Source organism: Rhinatrema bivittatum, chromosome 9 (assembly GCF_901001135.1).
Source record: "Rhinatrema bivittatum chromosome 9, aRhiBiv1.1, whole genome shotgun sequence".
Taxonomy (NCBI): domain Eukaryota; kingdom Metazoa; phylum Chordata; class Amphibia; order Gymnophiona; family Rhinatrematidae; genus Rhinatrema; species Rhinatrema bivittatum.
The window spans coordinates 256519133-256542710 of NC_042623.1; the positions used below are offsets into that span (position 1 = coordinate 256519133).

Below are 23578 nucleotides of genomic sequence, written 5' to 3' on the forward strand. Positions count from 1 at the left end.
GCACAAGTAAACAGTTGATTTTTAAAACAAGTGGTGATTAAATGATGTCACCTTTATTACTAAGCGTTTTCTTTCTTTTATCTGAAGGTATGCTTGGAATGTGGGGAAGATTATTGTACTAGTTGCTATGCCAAGTTTCACCAGAAGGGAGCATTGAAGCTCCACAGAACAATTCCTTTTCAGGTACTTTTTTTGAAGTACTATATTCTTTTACAAAAGCTTGTGTGTAAATGGTGCAGAATAAAAATATTTACTTCAACTCCTTTTATGCTTTTATCTCATTTTAAAATCATTTATTTTTAATAACATTTTATTATGTGGTATAAATATGTGGTTGTCATCTGTGATATATGTTACAGAATAATTTTCTTTTAAAACTGTTTATATGTGTCCATAACAAATCTGTGAAATAATTTATGATAATGGTAAGCTAAAAGAATGCATTCTCTTGTTGAATGTTTATTTACTTATGAAATACTACAGCCTGTGTTTTGCACTTTTGTGTTATAGTAAGAGAACAAGATTTTAGTTTTAGTTATCTATGCACCAGATGTTAACATGCATATGAAAGTCTTCAACCTGGAATAGCAGGCTTTACAATAAGGCCCTAACATGCTCACTTACCTGGGATAAGAGGAAATTAGATGGTTTGTGCTGAAATTTAACACATACCACAGGGCTTCCCACATTTGCCCTGGTAACCCCACAGCCAGTCGGGTTTTCAGGATATCCATATGTGGGAGATCAATTTGTATACATTGGAGACCTTATATATGCAAATTGGGCTCATGCATATTCTTTGTGGGTATCCAGAAAACTCAACTGGCTATGGAATCACTAGGACAGGTTTGGGAAGCCCTGATATACCTGCATGTAAATGAGGACACGCATGCATATTAGGCTTTAGCTGATGCATGCGAAACAGCATAGTATGCTCTTCTCTGTGTAGGGCCTGATATTCAAAGTGCATTCAGTACTAATTAGCTAGATAAGTGGGACTTATGTGGCTAAGTAGCAGCCGCTGAATATGCGCCTAAGAACAGTGGCCTCCCCTTAGCTGTATAAGTCCGTTATACGGCTAAAAGTAACATGCATAAAAACTAGGCGTTGTACTGGGCTGATCAGGGGTGGACAGAGTTAGCCGCATAAGTATATATGTAAGTTTAGATGGGCCATAGAGCAGGTCTAAACTTAGCTGGGTAGACTTATCCGGTAAGTGCGAATATATACGCGTATATTCACCGGCTTCACTGTGCCACCAAATTTACATTGTAACTTAACTGGATAATTTCAAACTGGCTAAGTTACTTACACAGCCAGCTTTGAATATCTACCCTGTAATGTTTTTCATGGGGGCTACTAAGGCCTAAAATTATTACCTGTTAAATGTTTGTGTGCACACAGAGCTGGCATGCTAATATTTAACAATGGGGGAAGGCCAGATCTTTACACTCTGATGGCAGGTCAGTCCCTTTCCCTCAATGTGGCAGGGTCCCCCCAACACAAGGCCATCCCACTCAAGCTGCTCCCTCCATCCATGGGAGCTGTCTCCTGGAGGACCTCTTAACTTTCCACCTCCAAAACGTAACTTTCCGACAGCCTTTTCTCAAAGTTTTGAGACAGGAGAAAGCCCGCTTCCTCCTGCCTCAAAGTTGATAAACTGCAAGATGGTACCTCACATGATACTATACCTGACATGAAATGAAGTTAGGGATAGGAGTGTTGTTGGAGGTCCTCTGAGTAAGGTCTTGTGAGGGAGCTCCCCATGGAGTAGGTTCCTTCTTGGGGTGAGACCTCACTCTGGAAAGAGAGGAGATGGGGTATGAAATGCCCTGTGCTATCTGAGCCTTTTACTTTGAATCAGTTAATATATGTGATTTCTCAATTCAACATATGCACGCTTTTTCTGTCGACAAGCAGGGCTAAATTAGTCATGACGCGTGGGAGATGTCATCTGATGTGCCAAACGACCTGTTTCTATGAATCCAATAGAGCTTTTGTTCTGTTGAGCATGTGCAAGAGTTCTCGCACAAGTGCTGCATCGTGAGCCCCTCTGTCATTTTTTATCCTTACTGCTGTCCAGACGTACATCTATCTCTATCTCTGTCTCTCTTGTTTTTAATTTTTGTCTTCAAAGTTTTTATATCTTTTTGTTTTCTGCCTCGCTGCCTCAGCAGCCCGATAACAGCACTTTTCAGTGCTATTTAAAAAAAGAAAAAGAGGAAACGTTGATTAGATGAGAATGCCTAGGCCTTAGAAACCTACCATCAGAGGTTTCAAGGACTGCTCTATGGATGGAAGATGCCCACAACCAATAAGCATGACCTGTGTTGTAAGTGCCTGGGGCTCCTCAAATTGTTACAGCTGCTGTTGGATGTCACCGAGGTCTCAGAAGAATTGGGCCTTTAAGATGGCAGAGTTCTGGGGCCATAGGAGCTCTTCTTTATCAATGAGTTTCTTGTGTGGTGAGTCAAGCAGAGGCAGTGTCAGTGTCGAGTGTGTCTAAGAAGCACCAAGCTTCGGACAATTTAGCCCTGTCTAGCATGGGAAATGGCTGCGAGGCTCCTTGATGTCACCAATGCAGGATTCCGATATACTGGATAAAGAGAAGGAACATTCTAAGCTGGAAACTTTGAGACTGCATATTTGGCAATGCTGAGGCATAAGAACCTAGCATGGTTGGCGCCATTGAAGCACCAGGGCTTAGCATGGTTGTTGCCTTTGATCCATGAGGCTTTGGTGTCGCCAGCACAGCAGAGTCCGGTGTTGCTGATACACTCGATATCTCCAGCTCATGTAGTGCTGTCGATGCCGTTGAAGCATATGGGTCTGGCTCAACCCTCAATGTATAAGAGCAGGGCATCAAAATCCTCAACACAGTCTGTGGGGTCCATCTGGTGCTAAGGAAGGGTCTTGGAGTGGATCGGAGGGAGGGAAGGAAGGAAGGGCGATTGTGTTAAAGTCCCCTCTTCCTTTTTAGCCAGGAAAGTTCCCATGCCTCCTTCACATCTCTTTTAGCCTGATCTTAAGCCTGTCGAACCTTCTTTGACATCTGGTGACTGAAAACCCTGGATCCTACCTACTCCATCTTACCTGTAGTGTCCATGTCAGGATAGACCCAGGAGTCCAGGCAGAAGCTCCTCTGTGGAGCTGGGGGAATACCTGTATTGAAATTGTTATAGGCTCACAGGAGGATGTGTCTTCACTGACACCACATCAGGATGTAAGGATTAATAAGTATAAGCTGCAGTCTGGGTTCTGCCCTCTTCCTCTCTTCCTAAGGGAACTAGCAGTGCACAGACATTAACACTTATTTTGCCTTATATATGTGACCTGATGTAATGTGGTTCACTGAAATAAAATGCTTAAAGCCAACAGCTGTGGAGAAAACAAACTTCTTTTATTAAAATGCTACAAAATAATATATTTATTTATTTATTTAAGAGTTTTTTATATACCGGGGCACGTTAAAAACATCACCCCGGTTCACAATGTAACGTAACGTAGCAACAGGCTTTACAATAATTTAGAGTAGATAAGCATAGATAAACAATATTTAGCTTTACTATAAATTAGAATAGATAAACAATATGACAGCTGTTCAACTTGGGATAGGTGGTTTATCAGGTGATTACTTGATAAACTCTTAAGGAGAGTAGAAGGGAAAAGGTAAAAGGGGAAAGGGGGGGGTAAGAGGAGGTAATTCTTGTGCGGGTAGAAGGAAAGTAGGTTCTTTAACTATTCACAATATGTTCTTTAACTATTCACAAGGTGATGGGTAAGAGGGCGGATATGGAGGGGTAGGAGGAGGGGGGGGGCTGATGAGGTGGGAGTAGGAGGAGGGGGCATGGTTGCTAGGTTCAGAAGGAAGTGTCAGTCGGTTGACTATAAAATATAAAATATTTATAAAATATAAATATTTATAAAATATATATAAATATATAAATATATAAATTATATAAATTATATAAATTATAAAATATAAATTATATAAATTAAATTATATAAATTATATAAATATATATATTTATAAAATATAAATATTTATAAAATATATATAAAATATAAAGTTTACCTTTGAGAGAGAGGCATTGTGCTATGCAAAGCACCAATATAAACTTTCTCTCAAGTGATTTTACTGATAGCAATACTATATATTTAGGAAAGCAAGACTATATATAGGATTTCTACATTCGTTTCATCCACCCCTAAACTAGGTTATATAATTGCCAAAATTTCTATGATTGCTTTACTATTATAAAAAAATAATCTGAATGGTCATATGATAATTTGCTCTCAGTCTCTATGCTAATTGTCCTCGTCTCGTATGTAAATGATGTTATCTATGGCTCACAATTAGATGGAATGTCAACTGGCCTTCTATCTGTTAAAAAATATTCTATAACCTTGTAGCTCAGCATTTTTATCTAACTTGCCATGTCTAAGAAAGCAAATATAAGGCTGAAGCAAAAATGGCATGCTTATAATATTAGTAATTATAAAACTGCATATGATCAAAAATCAAAAACTTAGAACAAGAATAATGACTTCCTGAATGACAAGTCAAAAGGTTTCACGGCCTCTTCACAGCTGTCCTTTACAAGTCATGTCTATAATGGGGCTATAAGTACCGCTACAATACCCCCTTTTCATTATTTTCATGATGACATATAACAAGCTTCAATTATTGGTCTCCCCTCCCCCACCCCATGGTTTAAGTTGATCCCAGGGCGTGTCTATCCTAGGAGCTCTAGATAGGCTGGGCCTTACTCACTGTAGGATAGAAGAGACACCAAACATCTTGAGATGTTTAGTTTATTGAAGGACTTGAGGCCTATTAATAATGTGAATTTATTTTCTGGAATGGCAAAAATCATGTGCCTGCTGAATCATTAGAGGCAAACTTATGGCAGATATTAAATGCACACACATTGTAGTCAGATATAAAAACAAAATTAAAAAGGTTAAAAAATTTAAGTAAAGAAAAGCTAACAAATATTCTAGTCTATGTGTAAGACTGATAGGTAAAGTCTCACAGAATAATAATCTTTTTGTATGTTTCTAAACTTATGAATCAAATATAAAAAGATGTTAGTAAAAATAAAATCTCTAAATGCTGTATTTCTAATTATAAATTTATTCTAAAAGCATTTTTTCTTAATGATTAAGTGATGTGTGTGAATTCTAAAAATTCTAACAAAATAACTAAAGGATTGAGAGCTGAGAGCATATGCTTGCAAAGTAGAAATAGGAAGATTTAAAATAATCTTTCTGTTGTATACATATATAAAGATTTATATATTTAGAGGTCGATTTGCAAAACTGCAAGCATTGGTTCCTGGCACGCGCACATGGACGTGCCAATTTTATAACACGCACACGCAAGTTCTAAAATCCGAAGTCCGCGTGCACATGCGTACCAGATTTTAACGTCTGTGCGCACACATGTGGGCGGATAGCAACTCGCGTGTGCACGGGGGGTTGGAATTTTCAAATTACACATGGCGACACGATCGTCCTTTTCTCCAGTTCTTTCCCAGTCCCCATAGGAGAGGACTGGGAGGGAAATTCCTTACCCCTCTGCCTAACCTTTCTTCCCGTTCCTCTCTCCACCCCGACCCCTAACCCCTATCTAGCTATACCAAATTTTTTATTACACTACTTACTGCTCCTCTGGAGCAGAAGTATTGCTTTCACTTCCCCGGGACAGTGGCTAATGGCTGCTCACCTGACCAGCCTCTGTCCTGCCCCACCCAGACCACGCCCCCAGCCCGCCCCTTTCTCAGGGTCCGGCACTTCTATTTTTATTTATTTTATTTATTTAGTAACTTTTATATACCGACGAACGTTGGGAACATCTCGTCGGTTTACATATAACAGAACTGAGCAACAGGCTTTACAATTTTTGCGTAATTAGATAATTAAGGAACATTCAGAGCATACAAATAACAGATTAGATTATATAAGTAAAATTATAAAAGTGTGATACATGAAAGAGGTTATCTAAACGGGGGGGGGGGGGTGGGGAGGGGGAGATTCTGATATATAGGGGTGGGGAGGGGGAGATTCTGAAATATAGGAGGGTATCCACAATTAAAGGAGGTATATATACACGTGATTGGGAACAAATTTTTTATATATAAGTTTTTTATATACAATATGTAGTCCTGATAAATTCACTTTATGGGGGGTGAGGGGGAAGAGGTAGTTTAGAGTAGAGGGAGGGGGTGAAAAGGAGGTGGAAAATAGGTGGGGGGAGAGGGAGGGGGAGAGGTTAGGAGTTGTAGGGGGGTGGGGTTAGAGTGGTTGTGTGAATATAAGGGGTAGAAGTAATTGAGGAGCTAGGATTGGAGACCCAGGTACTTCTGCGCGTAATAGGAGTTATGCACGTAACTGGGCTTGTTCTAAAATATGCACATCGCGCGCAAGGCCCAACCATGCACGGAATCCCTGTTTTTCACACACACGGCCCTTTGAAAATTAACTTGTTAGCTTTTAACAAATGGGTTTTATCCCCCTTTTATTCAGTGAATTGTAAATACAGAGAACATGAGATAAAGGCACTTTAGCATGGTAACATCATTAATCAGTCTGAACAATGTCAAATCTTGTATATAGGTTGTTACTATTGAAGTATATTTTAACAGTTTATTGCTTCTAAGTTCAGGAGGACATCTTTATCTGTGGTCTTGTTTCTTGCACACTTTGGTGGTAATACAGTCAGAGGGTTGCAGCAAGAAATAATTCACTGGGTCGTATGTTTATATGAGGTCTATTTGAAATATATAATTTTCTTGTTTGGGGGAAGCAGGAGGGCAGTCAAATTCCATAGGACAAATGTCTGCAGAGGAAAGTTCAGTACTGTCAGGTAGTATAATCATAACTATAGGAGCAATCAGCTTGGAAGTGGATTTATGACAGAGGTTCAACATGCATTGGCAAATGAGGCATAATACAATACAAGAGAGTAATTCGATAACAAAAAAATTATTCGTTGCGATCCTGCTCGTGGTGGGGCCGCGAGCAGGCTCTTAACTCAGCCCGGAGGCTGCAGAAGCAGGGGCCTTTCCCGCGGTATGGAGCCGCCGCTGTTCCGCGGCCCAGTGGCCGCATCCCCGGACCTCTCCTGTGGCAGGACACTGCTGACTGGGCCCTCCTCGCGGCTTGGGAGCCACCAACGCTACCATCTGGTTCCGCGGCCCAGAGGCCGCATCCCCGGACTTTCCTTTGTGGCTGGAGCCGCTCTTCCTCCTTCGGCGGCAGGAGAGTCACCTTGTGCTTTGGGGCCTGTTTCCTTGGCCCAGCCCTGCTCAGTCTTCTCAGTGGCAGCATAGCCGCTGTCCAGGGTCCTGCCCCTTCCTTCCTAAGGAGTGGGCCTGCGGCTTCTTCCTACAATTAAAGGGCCAGCAAGGTGTGGTCCACTTGAACTCCTCCCAGGGAGTTGCCTGCTTCCAGACCTATAAAAGGGCTTCTCTGCTAGTCTGTCGTTGCTTCAGCAAGGGGGCCAGTCCTCCCAAGGACTTCTTTTCTCCAGCTCCTAAGCAGGCATCCTGATTTTCGTCTATGGACTTCCTGTATCTTCTTGGTCTCTGCCCTGATGTTCCTGATATGCCGTGATGTCCTGATGTTCCTGATTTCGTGATCCTCCTGATGTCTCATGATGTTTCCAAGTTCTGTGATGTCCCAAGTTCCATCATGTATCTGGTCATAATGCTCCAGGTTTTTTAGGACCCGTGCCTCCAGAGATTCCCTGTTTTTAATCCGAGTTTCTAAGCTCCAAGGTTTTATCTTGTCTTCCCAAGTCCCGACTCCGGAGGATCCGAGAGGTCGCTGCAACCCTGCACTAAGAGACTTCCTGACTCTGCCCTGATCTCCTCTTGGTCCGCGACCAGCCATCCGGCTGTGTAGGGCGCGAAGGGGACAATGTGGTCTGCGACCAGCCCCACATGCTGTGTAGGGCACCGGAGGGTCTGGCTCATCCCTCCTTGTTTCCTGTCTTCATCTCAAGCTCCACTTCAGGGTCTTCATTTCCAAGCTCCAGAGTCTTCGTTCCAAGCTCCAGGTCCTTTGGCCTTCTTCCTTGACCTCTGTCCAGCCTGCCGCCTCTGCTTGTCCCTGTGGCAGGTCCGAAAGGGCTAGGAGTAGTCGGAGGACCACTCAGAGATCACCATTGTGTTGGTGGTCTAGTGGGCGTGCAGGTCGGCAGAGGATCCGAGGCTCTTGACTCCCAGACTTGGACTGTCCACACCGCAAGAACATACCTTCTCCTTGTTCCACGCTGGAGAGTTCTCAGTTGCACTCTGTCCCATTGTCAGCGTAACAGAATTGCCAAGCCTTGAGCGTCCCGAGCTCAAGGCGACGCAAGCTCCAACATTATTAAATGCATTAAATTCTTTCCCAGGTCCGTATGCCTAGAAAATTCCAATCCCAAGAATTAAGTGGGGTATGTGAGCTTGGTGGGCAAGGTCTCAAAGGAGAGTGGAGACTTTTCATTTTCCTAGACATCAATAAAGGTACAACAAGAGATGTTAATAAATTGGCAAACTCCTTTCTCAACTAACAACATATCAAGGGTCTGTTGGTTTTGCAAGACTACTCCAGCTAAAGGTTTTATTTCTATTTGCAAATTTTCTATTCCATGAATAGTTTCATTAGCTAGTGATTCTACTGTAGCTGAAATATTGCGGATAGAAGGTTCTAATTCTGTCACTCCTATTTATTTTTTATTTATTTTTATTTAACAGTTTTTTATACCGACCTTCATAGTGAATAACCATATCGGATCAGTTTACATTTAACAAGGGTATAACTGGAGTGACAATTCAAATCAACAACCTTTGACAACTCAATAATGTTCTCTCTTTTTTAATGAGGCAGGTTTATTTACCTTGGTTCTATTTACCTTGGTCATTCTTTTGTTATCTCAGTGTTAATCTCTCTTTTGCCTTCTCTTCATTCCAAGTTGCATTTTATCCCTGTTTTATTGTAACTGCTACCTTATTCTTCTATCACATGTTAATGTTTTTAAGTTATTAAGTATTTATTCTGTTGTCACACCTTGTTATTTGTAAACCGGCATGATGCGACTCCCATCGCGAATGCCGGTATATAAGAAATTTAAATAAATAAATAAATAAATGAACGAAAGATAAACAATAGGTAGGAATAAGTCAAAGTTACAATCAACAGGGAAAGAGAACTTGGAAGCTTGCAACAAGCTGGAAAGAAAATAAGGCAGGAAATAAATGAACAGTGCTATCATGGAGCGTACGGTTAAAAGCTTAATGGTGCTTTAACCTAGAAGAGTCAGAGTCCCTTCGTGAGTATCCATGCCAGACCGGGTAAGTGAGAAAACAAAGCTCTGACAAAACTGAGAAAGCCAGTTGATCTTACAACTAAGGGGTTGATTTGCCAGCACGAACGTGTGGGATGAGAAAGATAGGTTAGGTTAAAACGACCAATTATATGAAGGAAAATTGAAAAATTGAGGTGTTAAGAACCCAATAGTGAATGTACCTGTGCTATTAGTACATTTTCTTCCCCATCCATGTCCCAGAAAATAAACTCAGTGGGAGGTAATGAATACATTTACTGCAATATTCGATATTTTCTAGTCATCCCCTCATTGTAAAAGATAGGGGTCAGATTTATTTTTTTACGAGAAATATCACAACTTTGAGTATGAGAGTTAATATTTGATAAATGGAAAAAATGTTTGATTAATAAAACATATATATGTAGGTGTAATATCATTATGAAACAGTCTGAGCAATTCCAGGCCTTTGGCATGGTCCTGGGACCATTGGAATATATTTTAATAGGTTTATTACATTTATGTTCACTGGAAGATACTTTTGTTTGCGGCTTGATCTACTGAACACATAAACTTGCAGTAGAATCAGGAAGCTGCAGTGGGTAGTATTGACAGTGGGGAGCATTAGAAATAGAGAAGGTAGTCTTATTCATTGAATCAAGGAGTGGGATGAAATGACCTACAGCTTTTTGTCCAGACTGCATGCAAATCCAAAAGTTAGTTAAGTTAAAGGAATTAGCCCAGTTCATAGTTAAAGCAGTATAAGTGTTTGTAAAGTGTGGGCAGGCCAATGGTATGCTACCAAATAGAAAATAGATATATAGAAATGCCATGATGTGATCTTGAAAGGCAATAGGCAAAGGAAGAGGGATTATTATACCCACCCTCCTTGCTTTAAGATTTCATCTTTTATTCCTGGTCTGTAGTTTGGTCTGTGTGGTCATCTGCTTTTTGTCCTGGACTGCTACCTTCTGCTTCTATTCCTTGTGTTGGTTTGCAAGCTTTGATGTGGGAGTCATGGCCCAAAGCTTTTTTCCCTATGACCTTTACAGCTGTGATGTGGTAAGAAGAACTTGAGAGAGTCCTTCCCAGCGAGGTAAAAGAGTTGTTTCCTGGAAGATATTTCGAATGAGAATGGTATCACCAAGTTGTATTCCATGTGCAGTATGACTCCAGGTTTTGGTAAGGTCTCTTTGACCTGATAAGATGTTCTAGAAATAGCTTTAGTTAGTATATTGCAATAGGAGATCACTGAATTAGTTAATCAAGATAAATCACATTCAGTCAAATTTATTGCTGGAGCAGGGGGTACTGACATAGGAAGTCTAGTAACTACTTCAAATGGATTTGTATTCATGATTTGAGCTGTGTACCCCTAATACTAAGTAAGACTGCTGGACATACCTCTGGCCAGGGTAATCCAGTTTTATCTACAACTTTAGCCAGTTTGGTTCATCTGTTCCACCTGTTCAGATGACTGTGATTGGTATAAACAGCGTGGTCCGTTTCATACCCATTGCAGCAGTTACTTGTTCAACTACCTTATTATAACATTTTAGTCCTTGGTCAATGTCAGTACATTCCCCACATAGGGATATATTATTTTAATAAAATCTTGGCCACTGTGGCAGCCGTATAAGTGCTTATGGGGTAGGCCTCAATCCATTTGCTACAATTACCAAACAATATTGATACCCTTGAACTTTTGGCATATGTATAAAATCCATTTGTGGGAGGCCGAGGAGGAGGAGAGGAGGTCTACATTGGCCTACCCGGCACGACAGGCGGTGAGCCCTAATTTGACATCCAGCTGCCAGCTGAGGGCCTAAACCGAGAGTCGACGTCATCAGCCAGGGACCGTGGGACTTTAAAGCCCACGGCAGAGCGGCATTTGTGAGGCTGAGGAGGAGGAGAGGAGGTCTACATTGGCCTACCCAGCACGATAGGCGGTGAGCCCTAATTTGACATCCAGCTGCCAGATGAGGGCCTGAACTGAGGGTCGACATAGTCAGCTAGGGACCGCAGGACTTTAAAGTTGCCGTGCCGCCTAAGCCTCACATGCGGCTTAGACTGGCTTTGACCGCCTTTGACCGTATTTGATGAAATTGTTGAATTTACCTAAAGAATATATGGGTCGCAAGAGGAAGGCGAAAATAGTTATCTCTTCTCCAGCTCCTCAAAGAATCGGCCCGATGGACGCCCATATAAATAGGCTCGCTTCGCCACGAGAGGACTGCGTTCGAGACACATTGGATGTCTCTTTGAGTCCTGGCATTGGCCAAATACCTCTTCAACGCCCAGGAGGAACAGAGAGGGAAAGTTTCATTGAAAGCGATGCGGCAAACGTAAGTGGTCGAGAAATAAGTTCTCTGTCGGTGAAATTTGCTGCTGCTTCCTGCTTGAATTTTAATCACCAAGAAGCAGAAAATGGAATCCTAACTGTAAACATTGGAAGCACACAGGTAAATACCCTAGATGCCTCCAATGTCACACTGGGAGATTTAAGGAGGATGCTACTTAAACTTGACTCAAATGTTTCCCAGATGAATTCTTTTTTGGCTTTAGCGAATGGAAATAGATTAGCTATTCAAGACAAGGAAAAGACTGACTGATATGGAATCCTCTGTTAAAAATTTATCTATAAAAGTACAGAATGTTCAGAATGCTGATAGTATGCATATAACAGATAGTTTGATGTTACACACTGAGTTTGAGAATTTAGAAAATCTGATAAGAATTAAGAACTTACTTTTTGTGAACTTTCCGTTTACTAGGTTGCTATCTCCGTATGAGATGTTTGTGAAATTTTTGAGAGAAAACCTAGCATATGAAGATAATGAGATTCTTTCCATATCTAAAATGTATTACTTTCCTATCCAGTCGAATAATGTACTGGGGGGGGGGGGGGGAGACTACCCTAGGTATGTCAACATTCCTTGAGAAATCTATTGATGTTATAAATAAAAGAACAACTTTGTTAGAATTCATATTTGTAAAATTCTTTAAAAACAAGGATTTACCTTTCTGTGGTCAGAAAATATTTGTTTTCCCCGATGTCTCTAAGCCCACACAGGCGCTTAGAAGACAATTCTTGGCTTTGAAAAATAAGACCCTAGATTTAGGGGCAACATTTTATTTGAAATTTCCCTGTAGATGTTTTATTAAGTTTCAAGGCAAAAGGTTTATTTTTTCTGGACCATCCCACCTTGAAACTTTTTTTGAAGGATAAAACTGTAGAGAATTTGGGTCAAGTTACAGTAGCAGAGTTAGGCCCAACACCAAACCACATTTTATGGAAGGATTGCATTTTTCCCTACATGTGCCACAGTGTGATAACATAGGAGCAAGATAACAAAGAGTGGGCTGCAACTGAGTGACCATCATAGTGGTACCATACCCTATCTGCATATAATTTACAATTATTCATCCAGTACCATTTTTCTTTATTATGAGCAGCTTCCTGCAGATCAATAACATCTTTTGCCGTAAAAAAGGCAATGACTGCCAAAGTCAGAGAGGGGACTTGCCTTTAGGGCAGTGTTTTTTGTGGTGACATCAGTATAGGAATTTCTTCTCGACACTTCTTGTGTATTTGTATGTGCAGCACATTTGACAATAACAACAGAAGCAGGAAGCAAGACTGCATCCAGGAGTGCAGAAATGATTGGGCCATGGCGAATTGGAGTGCTTGCAGAGGTGAGAAATCCTCTCTTCTTTCATAAGCTTCCAAAGTCATGTACCACTCTTTATGCATACCTGGAGTTAGTATAAATAACACATTTTCCTTGTGCACACTGGAGTGCACTGGTCAATGCTTCTAATTCTGCAGCTTGAGCTGAAGTTCCAGGAGGTAAAGGTGCTGACTCGTTGATATCATGTATGGTGATTAAAGCATACCCTGCATGCTTAACCCCATCTTTAACAAAGGTAGAGCCATCCACAAACAATTCCAGATCAGTATTAGGTAATGGCTTATCATTTGGTCAGGGAAGAACTGAGATGCGAAGATGAGTAAAACATTCATGGGTGGGAACAGGACCATTGTTTTCCCGTTCTGGTAATAAGTGTTGCAGGGTTTAAAACAGTACAATGGGCTATATTTACAGAGCTATCTAAGAGGGCAAGTTTCCATTGACTAAAGCAATTTTGTGTGACAATTTGAGTGTGTCTTTGTGTGATAATTTATGCACAGTATGAGTATATACAGTTAAAGGATGTAATAACACAATATTAGCTGTTGCTCTGATAGCTGTAGCAATAGCAGCCACTGCATGCAATCAGGAAGGCATGGCATGTGCCACAGAATCTAATTTAGAGGAGAAATATCCTGCAGGATGCTGTTGAGGTCCGTGGGATTAGATGAGAACTGACATAGAGCAGCCATTCTCCCAGGACAAGAAGGATGGTAGTCCTTACATGTGGGTGACGCCACTGGATGGAGCCCTATCACAGAAAACTTTTCTGTCAAAGTTTCTAGAACTTTTGACTGGCACACTGAGTATGCCCAGCATGCCATGATCCCTCGAGCCACAGGGGTCTCCCTTCAGTCTCTTTTTTTCCACACTGTAGTTTGCCTCGCAGTTAGGAGCTCTGTGAGAATTCTCACACAAATTTCCTCACGGAAAAATCTTAACAATTTCCTCAGAAAAATATTCCCTCATAGGGATCTCCCATCAGGAAACTTTTTTCCATCGTTTGGTGAGTAAAATCACTATTCCTGGTCGATTCCCGCTCTCACCTTTTTCAGAACCTGCAGGCCATCAACCGTTTTCGTGGCCTCAACCTCTGTCATTATTGCAACAGGTTTCCGAAAATGTCCGGAATGCCCCCGAACCATATCGATTACCAACCCACATTATATCTGTGTGCTGTGCCTCAGCTCATCACATGACGTCTCTGCTTGTCCAAGTTGTGCCCAGATTACTCTGAAGGGTAGGCGGGCTTGCCTCGACAAGATGGAAACCCTGTTTAAAATTAAACTGACTCCATCGACGTCCACCCAATCGTCACCGGCAGGAGCAACTTGGGTTGGGGAGCTCATGTGAACAACCTTCAAACTCAAGGTACTTTGACACAGCTCGAAGCAACATTTCAGATCAACTTTCTGGAGCTTTGAGCTATACTTTATGCTCTATATGCGTTCAGGGACTGCCTTTCACACAAGACTGTTCTCATACAAACAGACAACACAGTTGCAGTGTGGTACTTGAACAAACAGGGAGGCACAAACTCTTATCTCCTCTGCCAAGAAGCTGTGCAGATCTGGGCCTGGGCCCTTGCACACTCCATGTATCTCCGGGCCACTTATCTGGCAGGCATACAAAACGTAGTGGCAGATCACCTCAGCCGCCAGTTCCATCCACACGAGTGGTCTCTGAATCCTTTAGTATCGACCAGAATATTCCAACGCTGGGATCAACCAACGATAGACTTCTTTGCATCTGAACTGAATCACAAAGTGGACAGATTCTGCTCCCTGCACAGGCAACAAAACAAGTTAACCATGGACGCCTTCGCTCGCCCCTGGAACACAGGCCTCCTATACGCGTATCCCCCGATACCGCTGATAGCCAAAACTCTAGTGAAGCTACAACAGGACAAAGGGTCAATGAAACTCATAGCCCCATATTGGCCTCGACAAGTATGGTTTCCCATGCTTCTCAACCTCTCGATCAGAGAACCCATTCGCCTGGGCACAGCACCCACTCAGAACCAAGGCATGTTACGGCATCTGAACCTTCAGACCCTATCCCTCACAGCCTGGATGTTGAAAACTTCATCCTACAACCGCTCAACCTTTCAACTGATGTCTCTCAAGTGCTTGTAGCTTCACGAAAGCCTTCCACACGAAAATCCTATCATTCTAAGTGAATAGATTTACCATATGGTGCACGCAAAAAGGTATTGACCCTTTTACCTGCCCCACTCCATCTCTATTAGACTATCTCTGGCACCTTTCAGACTCTAGTCTCCAGACTTCTTCGGTGAGGGTACACCTGAGTGCTATCTCAGCAATCCACAAAGGAGATGGGGATGCCCTGGTAACAGCGCAACCCCTTGTGAGTAGGTTTATGAGGGGCCTACTAAGCTTAAGCCCCCTCTACGGGAACCAGTCACCGAGTGGGACCTGAATATAGTACTTACGAGGCTCATGCGCTCCCAGTTTGAGCCTTTGCACTCCTGCAATGTTAAATTTCTTACATGAAAAGTGCCTTTCCTAGTAACCATTACATCTGCTCGAAGGGTCAGTGAGTTACAAGCACTTGTCACATACACGGTTCCTACGTGACAGAGTGGTCCTGCGTACTCACCGTAAATTCCTTCCCAAGGTGGTTAATGACTTCCACTTGAATCAGTCTATAGTCTTGCCAACATTTTTCCCAAGGCCTCACTCTCACCAGGGCAAGAGAGTTTTACACACCTTGCATTGTAAACGTGCACTTGCATTTTACCTAGCCGGCACTGCAGTCCATAGTAAATCCACCCAACTCTTTGTTTCTTTTGATAAAAACAAACCAGGAATTGCAGTGGGCAAACAAACTCTCTCTAAGTGGCTAGCAGACTGTATTGAATTCTGCTATGACAAAGCAGGCCTTACTCTCCAGGGACGAGTTAAGGCACACTCAGTTAGAGCTATGGCAACCTCGGTAGCACACTATCGTTCCGTACCGATTTCTGACATCTGTAAAGCTGCAACATGGAGCTCTCTTCACACATTTGCAGCACATTACTGCCTGGACAAGGAAGGATGCCAAGACTGCCTTTGGCCAATCCGTCTTGAAGATCTTATTTCCAATATAATCCCAACTCCTTCCACATCCAATCTGCTGTGATATTCAGGCTGCCTCATTTTTCCCAAGAGTACACCAGTTGTTGTGCCTGTTGCACAAATTGTACATTGTTGGTTCAAATTAAATATGAGTCAGCCTGTAACTTGCTAATCACCCACATATGAGGACCACCATCCTGCTTCTCCTGGGAGAAAGCAGAGTTGCTTACCTGTAACAGGTGTTCCCCAGAACAGCAGGATGTAGTCCTCACGAAACCCACCCCTCAGAGTTGGGTCCAAAACGTTTTATTATTTTATTTTTTTTGTTTGCACCTTTTGCTACAAACGAGACTGAAGGGAGACCCCTGTGGCTCGAGGGATCATGGCATGCTGGGCATGCTCAGTGTGCCAGTCAAAAGTTCTAGAAACTTTGACAGAAAAGTTTCCTGTGATAGGGCTCCGTCGAGTGACATCATCCACACGTGAGGACTATATCCTGCTGTCCTGGGGGAATACCTGTTACAGGTAAGCAACTCTGCTTTACTTTCGGTTACATACAGATTAAATGTTTTACTATAATTTGGCATGCCTAAGGCTGGAGTTTGGGCCAGAGCAGTTTTTAAGTCATCAAAAGCTTTTTGAAGCTCTTCATTCCAGTCAAGAGTGTCAGATGGTAAAGTAGGGCCTCCAAAGGAGCTGTCATGAGGGCATACTCGCTAATCCAATGACAATACTTATCTGTCTAATTGTTTTGGGGTTGAGACCTGTAAAATAGCAGTCAGTCGATCAGGAGCAACAGCTCTACCTCCTAGGGACAAGAGATGCCCTAGGTATTATACTATTTCTTGGGCAAGTTGCAATGTCTTAAGATCCACCTTTTGGCCTTTGTGAGCTAAGGCAGTGAGTAGATTGTCTAAATCTTGTAAATGGCTCTGTCGATCTGTAGAACAGAGCGAAAGATCATTTACCTATTGTACCAATATGCCCTGGAAGGTTACATCAGCTAAATTTTGATGTAGAAGCTGATTGAAGATAATGGGCTTTCAGTACAGCGGTGGGGTAAATTATAATCTCCTATATGTAAACACAAAGAGAAAGTAAGACTGGGAGTGTAAAGCCACCGTAAAAAAGTCATCAGTAAGATCTATAACTGAATATATCGCTGTGGATGGTATGATGGACAGGACTGTGGCTAGATGAGGTATAATAGGAAAACAAAAAATTGCTCATTCATTTTCCATAAATCCTAAGTGAGGCGCTACTTGCCTTTCAGGCTTGGGCACAGGCCAAATGGGGGTGTTACAGTCACTGCTAGTATGAATTAGAATTCCTTGTGTAAGCAAGGAATGTATGATGGGTTCAATTCCTTCCTCTGCCTCTGGGCAGAGGGGATATTGACATATACACGGGAGTTGTTTGGTTGGGTCCACTCTGATAAATACAGGGCAGCAGATATTTTAATCCTACTTCTCAGTTTTCTGTTACCCACAGGCAAGGGGGAATATGCAGGGATTGTATTAATATATTTCTTTTTCTTCCTGAGTCTGCTGAAGGTGTACCAGAGTGAGTTCAATGCAGCTTTGGTCTCTAGAGGGAGAAAGCTGCAGGGCCTTTAATGGAATCAGGGATCTAATTCCCTTATGGCAATTAATCTGACACTCCAGGCCTAGAAGTATAATATGAAGGAGGGGTTGACTAAGAAAGGGAAGAACTACTTGAGAGGGGCCAATTGTTACTGTCAATGAAAGTGTAAGAGAGCAAACACTTTTTTATTCCCCACTCCCTTCACAGGTTGGGTCTGACCTGACAGTGGTGCCCCTTTCTTATGATGGTTACTTTCCGTGAGGAGTGATTATTTTTCTCCAGTGCCAATCATCATGCTGAAAGGAAGGCCTTCCAGATCGACTTCTATAGGTAAACCATTAGAAGTAAAAGAACTAGGCAACACAAAAATAGCACCAATAAGAGAAATGTTAGTGCAAGCCCCCCTTTCTGGTCAACTATAAGTATTAAAATTTTGGGGCTATGTAGGTAGAGCAGCTCAGGGATAGATGGGTTGTCTTCCTTGGCCCACTGCAGAAGACTGCTGTCTAGCACTTTGTGAGGACATTTGTGGCAGTGGACCTGGTTGTGGCCAATTTGGTTGTGGCCAGGGAGCAGTTTCAAAGCTCCCCTCTAACGTTTGTCAGCTTGCCGTCTTTTACATTCATTTTTTTCAGTGACCTTGCTTCCCGCAATAATGGCAGTAGCTATTCCGTTGGTTAGAGATTCCCCTATCTCTGCCTTTGTTACCTCATCCCTTTTCATCATTACTTGGGGGAGGAGATGGGAGTGACAGAGTTATCACTTTTTCTGCTACATCTGAAGTTTTGATTGTTCTTTCAGCTTGGACAGCAGTTCTTAGAGTCTTCCCAAGTTATGGAAATATAAGTAATCAAGGCTTGATCCACACTTGCCTTAATGCATGATGTGAACCCACATACACACAGGACTTACATCTGACCTAGCATTTATTTTTCATACTTCAAGAAATCGTGGACAAGAATCACTAAGCTATTCATCTTTCCCCTATAGCTCTAATTACATTCCAGTTTCGTTTGGTTGGGTAACATTTATTTATTTTATTTAACAGTTTTTTTTTTTTGTTTTTTTTTTTTACAAGAGACCCTAAAATTTGTAAAATAGCTGTTTCAGTTTCATATATTTCAAGGATATTAATAATATTGATATTGTTATGTTTAATTTTATTCATACTTTTATTATTTAATTTAATTTTACTTTCACTTTATGAAAGTTTAGTATTTATTATTTTATGCTCAATGTTGTAAACAGTTTTTGTTCAAATTTGCTAAAGACAGTATATAAAAAGGTCTTAAATAAAAATAAATAAATAAATGAAAATCAATTCCATCATTTGGAGTTATACAAGCTTTACCAGTAAGTACATTATATATACAGTTGTGCTCATAAGTTTACATACCCCTGGCAGAATTTGTAAGATGTGAAAAATTTTAAGAAAACGTGAATAATCAGACAAAACACATCTATTATTTTTAATGTGTTTCAAATTAAACTATTATGCATCACAGAATAGCGCAATCATTAAACCATAGCAATAAGGGAAATAATAAAATGGTCCTATTCAAAAGTTTATATACCCTTAGTTCTTAATATCCTGTATTGCCCCCCTTTTGCATCATTCTTTTGTGATAGTTGTGAATGAGGCCCTTTATTTTCTCATGTGGTAAAGATGCCCATTCCTCTTGGCAAAAAGCCTCCAGACTCTGTAAATTCTTTGGTTGTCTAGCATGACCTGCAAGGTTGAATTCTACTCAAAGTGGCTCAGTGATGTTTAGATCAGGAGACTGTGATGGCCACTCCAGAACCTTCACTTTCTTCTGCTGCAGCCACTGAAGGATCGACATGGTCTTATGTTTCAGATCAAAGCCATGTTGGAAAGTTCAGGTGCGCCCCATGTACAGCTTCCTGGCTTATGAATGCAAATTCACCTCCAATATTTTCTGATAAGATGCTGCATTCATACTGCCATCAATTTTGACTAAATTCCCTGTACCGCTATAGCTCACATCCCCCTAAAACAGAAGAGATCCTCCTCCATGCTAAACAATAGGGATAGTGTACTTCTCTTCATAGCGTTTACGGTTGTGACCATAAAGTTCAATTTTGATCTCATCACTCCAAATTATTTTGTTCCAGAAGTTTTGAGGATTCTCTAGGTGCTGTTTGGCATTTTATAAGATGACTGTTTTGTGGTGTTGGCAACTCTACCATGCAGACCATTTTTTAATTAAAGTATCTCCTTATTGTGCATACTGAAACTCTCATACCACTTTTTTTCAGAGAAGCCTGTATTTCAGTAGAAATTGCTTGTGGGTTTTTCTTTGCATCCTGACAAATTTTCCTGGCAGTTGTGTCTGAAATGTTTTCTTAGACTACCTTGGTATTAACAGAACCCATAATTTTCCACTTCTTGATCAAAGCTTGAACAGTACTGATTGGCATTTTCAAATCTTTGGATATCTTTTTATATCCTTTTCCTGATTTATAAAGTTGAACTACTTTTTCTCACAGATCCTATGCCAGTTCTTTTGCTTTCTCCATGCTTCAGTAACCAACAGAGCAGCCCAGGATAGATAGATTTTTTTTTTTCTATACCGGGGTACGTAAATAACATCACCTCGATTTACATTCAAACAGTAATTCAGCATTGCGCTTTACAATATAACATGGTAACTGAACGAATACAATATAGTATATAACTTTGTATTAATAGAATATAAGCAATATATGAGAGATTGTGGCAGTTAGGAAGAGTAGTTGAGGATTCAGATCATTGATAGTAGGCTTTTTTAAATAGCCAGGTTTTAAGGTTTTGTTTAAATTTTTTGTGACAGAGTTCCTGGCGTAATTCAGAGGGCATGGTGTTCCATATTGTTGATCCAGCAATGATGAAAGATCGTTCTTTTGTACTAGAAAGTTTAGTCAGATTGGGTGCTGGGATATTTAGTTTGGCTAAATTCTGGAATCTCGTTGGGTGGGAAGACGTTTTGAATTGTAGTTGATCTGTGAACCAGTGCATTTCTCTGTTTTGAATGGCTTTGTGTATCAGCGACATAGATTTATAAATTATCCTGTAAGCCACGGGTAGCCAGTGCAAAGACTGAAGAGCTGGAGTGATGTGATCATGGCGGCTTGTGTCGGTGATAATGCGGGCAGCTGCATTTTGCAGCATTTGCAAAGATTGAATGGTGGCTTTAGGTAGACCCAGTAACAGAGCATTGCAGTAATCAATCTTTGATAAAATAGTTGCTTGTAAGACTGTGCGGAAATCATATTGGTATAATAGAGATTTAATACGTTTAAGTGTGTATAGCTTAAAGAAACCGTTTTTTACCGTATCCGCGATGAATTTTTTAAACGTGAGATTGCTGTCAATGATGATACCAAGGCTGCGTACTTGTTGTGAAATAGTGGAGTTGTTTTGAGAAATATCAGAGTTGATCAGTATTGTATTTTTTGGAGGTGAAATTATGATAAGTTCAGTTTTATTGGTATTTATAGCCAATTGGTTGTCTGTGAGGATTGTTTTAATTTCTAATAAAGCTACCTTCCAGGTACTCAGTGCATTTGTGATTGTGCTGGTTATAGGTATGAGTATTTGAACATCATCTGCGTAGATGAAGTGTTGAAGACCCAATTTAGAGAGTAACTGGCATAGCGGTGTAAGGTAAACATTGAACAATGTGGAGGAGAGAGAAGATCCTTGGGGGACTCCTTGAGAGAGGTTTCTTGGCTTGGATTCACTTCGTCCACATCTAACGCTGTATGTTCTATTGCTCAGGAATGACTGAAACCATAGTAAAGCCGATCCCGAGATACCTATTTCAGATAGACTGGTAATAAGGGTGTTGTGGTTTACCGTGTCGAAAGCAGCTGATATATCAAGAAGGGCGATGAGGTATGATTTGCCAGCATCTAAAGCTTTTAGTAGCACCTCAGAAAGTGATATCAAAAGCATTTCCGTGCTGTGGTACTTTCTGAACCCATATTGGGATGGGAAGAGTATTTGATGATCATCTAAATAATCAGTTAGTTGTTTGTTGATGACTCTTTCCATAATCTTTGAAAGGAAGGGTAGGTTTGATACTGGTCGAAAGTTTGCTGGATCAGATGAATCTAGGTTAGATTTTTTTATCATTGGAGTAATGATAGCATGTTTAAGTATATAAGGAACTATGCCTGTGGTGATGGATTTGTTAAGAATCTTTGCAATAGGTTTTGCTATTGTAGAATGTATTGTAAGAAGAGTCTTAGTAGGTAAGATGTCTGTGGGGTGGAAAGCTGGTTTCATTTTCTTTAGAATTGACTCAACTTCAATACCAGTAGTAATCTCAAGATTAGATAGCTTTGTTTCAAATTTATCTTGAGCGGCTGATGTAGCTTGGTTGGTGTGTAAAGGAGCAGGAAATGAATTAAATCGCGTTAAAATAGAATGTATTTTGTTATAAAAGAACGTAGCTAGTTCCTCACATTTTGAATCATCATTGTTGTTTAGATTGTTGTGAGTTGGAGCAGTAACAAGGCTTTTGACATATTGGAAAAGTGCTTGAGGGTTGAATTGATATTGGTGAATTCTGGAAGCATAGAAATCTTTTTTTGTTTTGTCGGTGGCTTGGCGATATTTGTGTAGTAATGATTTGAATTTTAATAAAGTCGTAGAATTTTGGTTTCTGCGCCATTCTTTTTCTGTCTTACGTAGCTCCATTTTCATAGCTTTAAGCTCGGGAGTATACCAAGGTTTTTTCCTTATTATTTTTTCGGAATTGATTTCCTTGGATTGAATAGGACAGAGTTTCTCTGCTATGTTACTAGTAATTTTAAACCAAGAAGAGGTAGCTGTTTCAGCGTCTGTGAGATCTAAATTTTTGAGATCTTCTGATATCACATTATTAATTTCATCTGTTTGACCTTGTTTTCGGAAGTAAATGGTTTTTTTGCTGTGAACATTAGATGGTAATTGTTTTATTGTACAGCAGGTGTCAATCCGAAAGTGGTCCGACCAAGGAATAGGAGTGCAGAGGGGAGGTTTTGTATCAATATGGGAGTTAGTAAAAATGACATCAAGGGTATGACCAGCTTTATGAGTCGGGTTAGTCACAGTTTGTTGAAAGCCTAGAGCATTAAGAGAGGTCAGTAAAGTTTCACAGGCTGGGGTTAGAGGGATGCGATCAAAGTGTAGGTTCAAATCCCCCAGAATAATTGTTGGGAGGTGAATATCAAGGTTTTTGATAATAAATTCTGTTAGTAGGATAAAATGCGCAAGAGTTTTTCAAGAGCTAAGAAACTCATTGACTATTTATACACAGACACTAATTACTATCAAACAAGGAACTGGTGTGGATACCTACCTTTCATTGCCATCTCAACCTGTGTGTGTTGACTTGAATATATATTATCAGCCCAAACATTCAAGGGTATGCAAAGTTTTGAACAGAACCATTTTATTATTTCCTTTATTGTTATGGTTTGTTTAATGGTTGTGCTATTTTGTGATGCATAATAGTTTTAATTTGAAACATTAAAAATAAGATAATGTGTTTTGTCTGATCACTCATGTTTTCTTAAAATGCTACAGATCTTACAAATTCTTCCAGGGGTATGCAAACTTATGAACACAACTATATATCTCAATTGTCCTGCTAAATCTGCTACTGTAGTACAATTCTCAAATTGCTCGTCAGTTAAATGTGATCTTATGATACATACCACATCATCAAATGTGAGATCCACTGTTGTGATTGACCAATCCGGAAGTGGATCCTTGGGCCGACCGCCGGAGGGAGACGGACGGGAGGCAGACTAGATGAAACGATGAATCTTCACCTGGGAACCCGTGACCCCTCCAGAGGAGCTGTGGAGGCCCGGGTCACTAGGGCTTAGGAGTCTTCGCCCTGGAAGCCCGAGATCCCCCCAGG

The 23578-nt window shown here is 40.9% G+C and overlaps 1 protein-coding gene across 16 annotated transcripts in view; it reads left to right on the forward strand.

Annotated features, from left to right (window-relative positions):
• The window catches only part of ZBBX (zinc finger B-box domain containing), an 881823-nt gene that overhangs the window by 227173 nt on the left and 631072 nt on the right, over positions 1-23578 (forward strand). For 15 of the 16 annotated variants that reach the window (XM_029616113.1, XM_029616112.1, XM_029616111.1 and 12 more), the window contains one exon: positions 88-183. The exons of the other annotated variant lie outside the window; for it this stretch is intronic. In XM_029616113.1, the coding sequence (XP_029471973.1) occupies positions 88-183 (96 nt within the window). The remainder of the gene's footprint in view (positions 1-87; positions 184-23578) is intronic. 16 annotated transcript variants of the gene reach the window in all.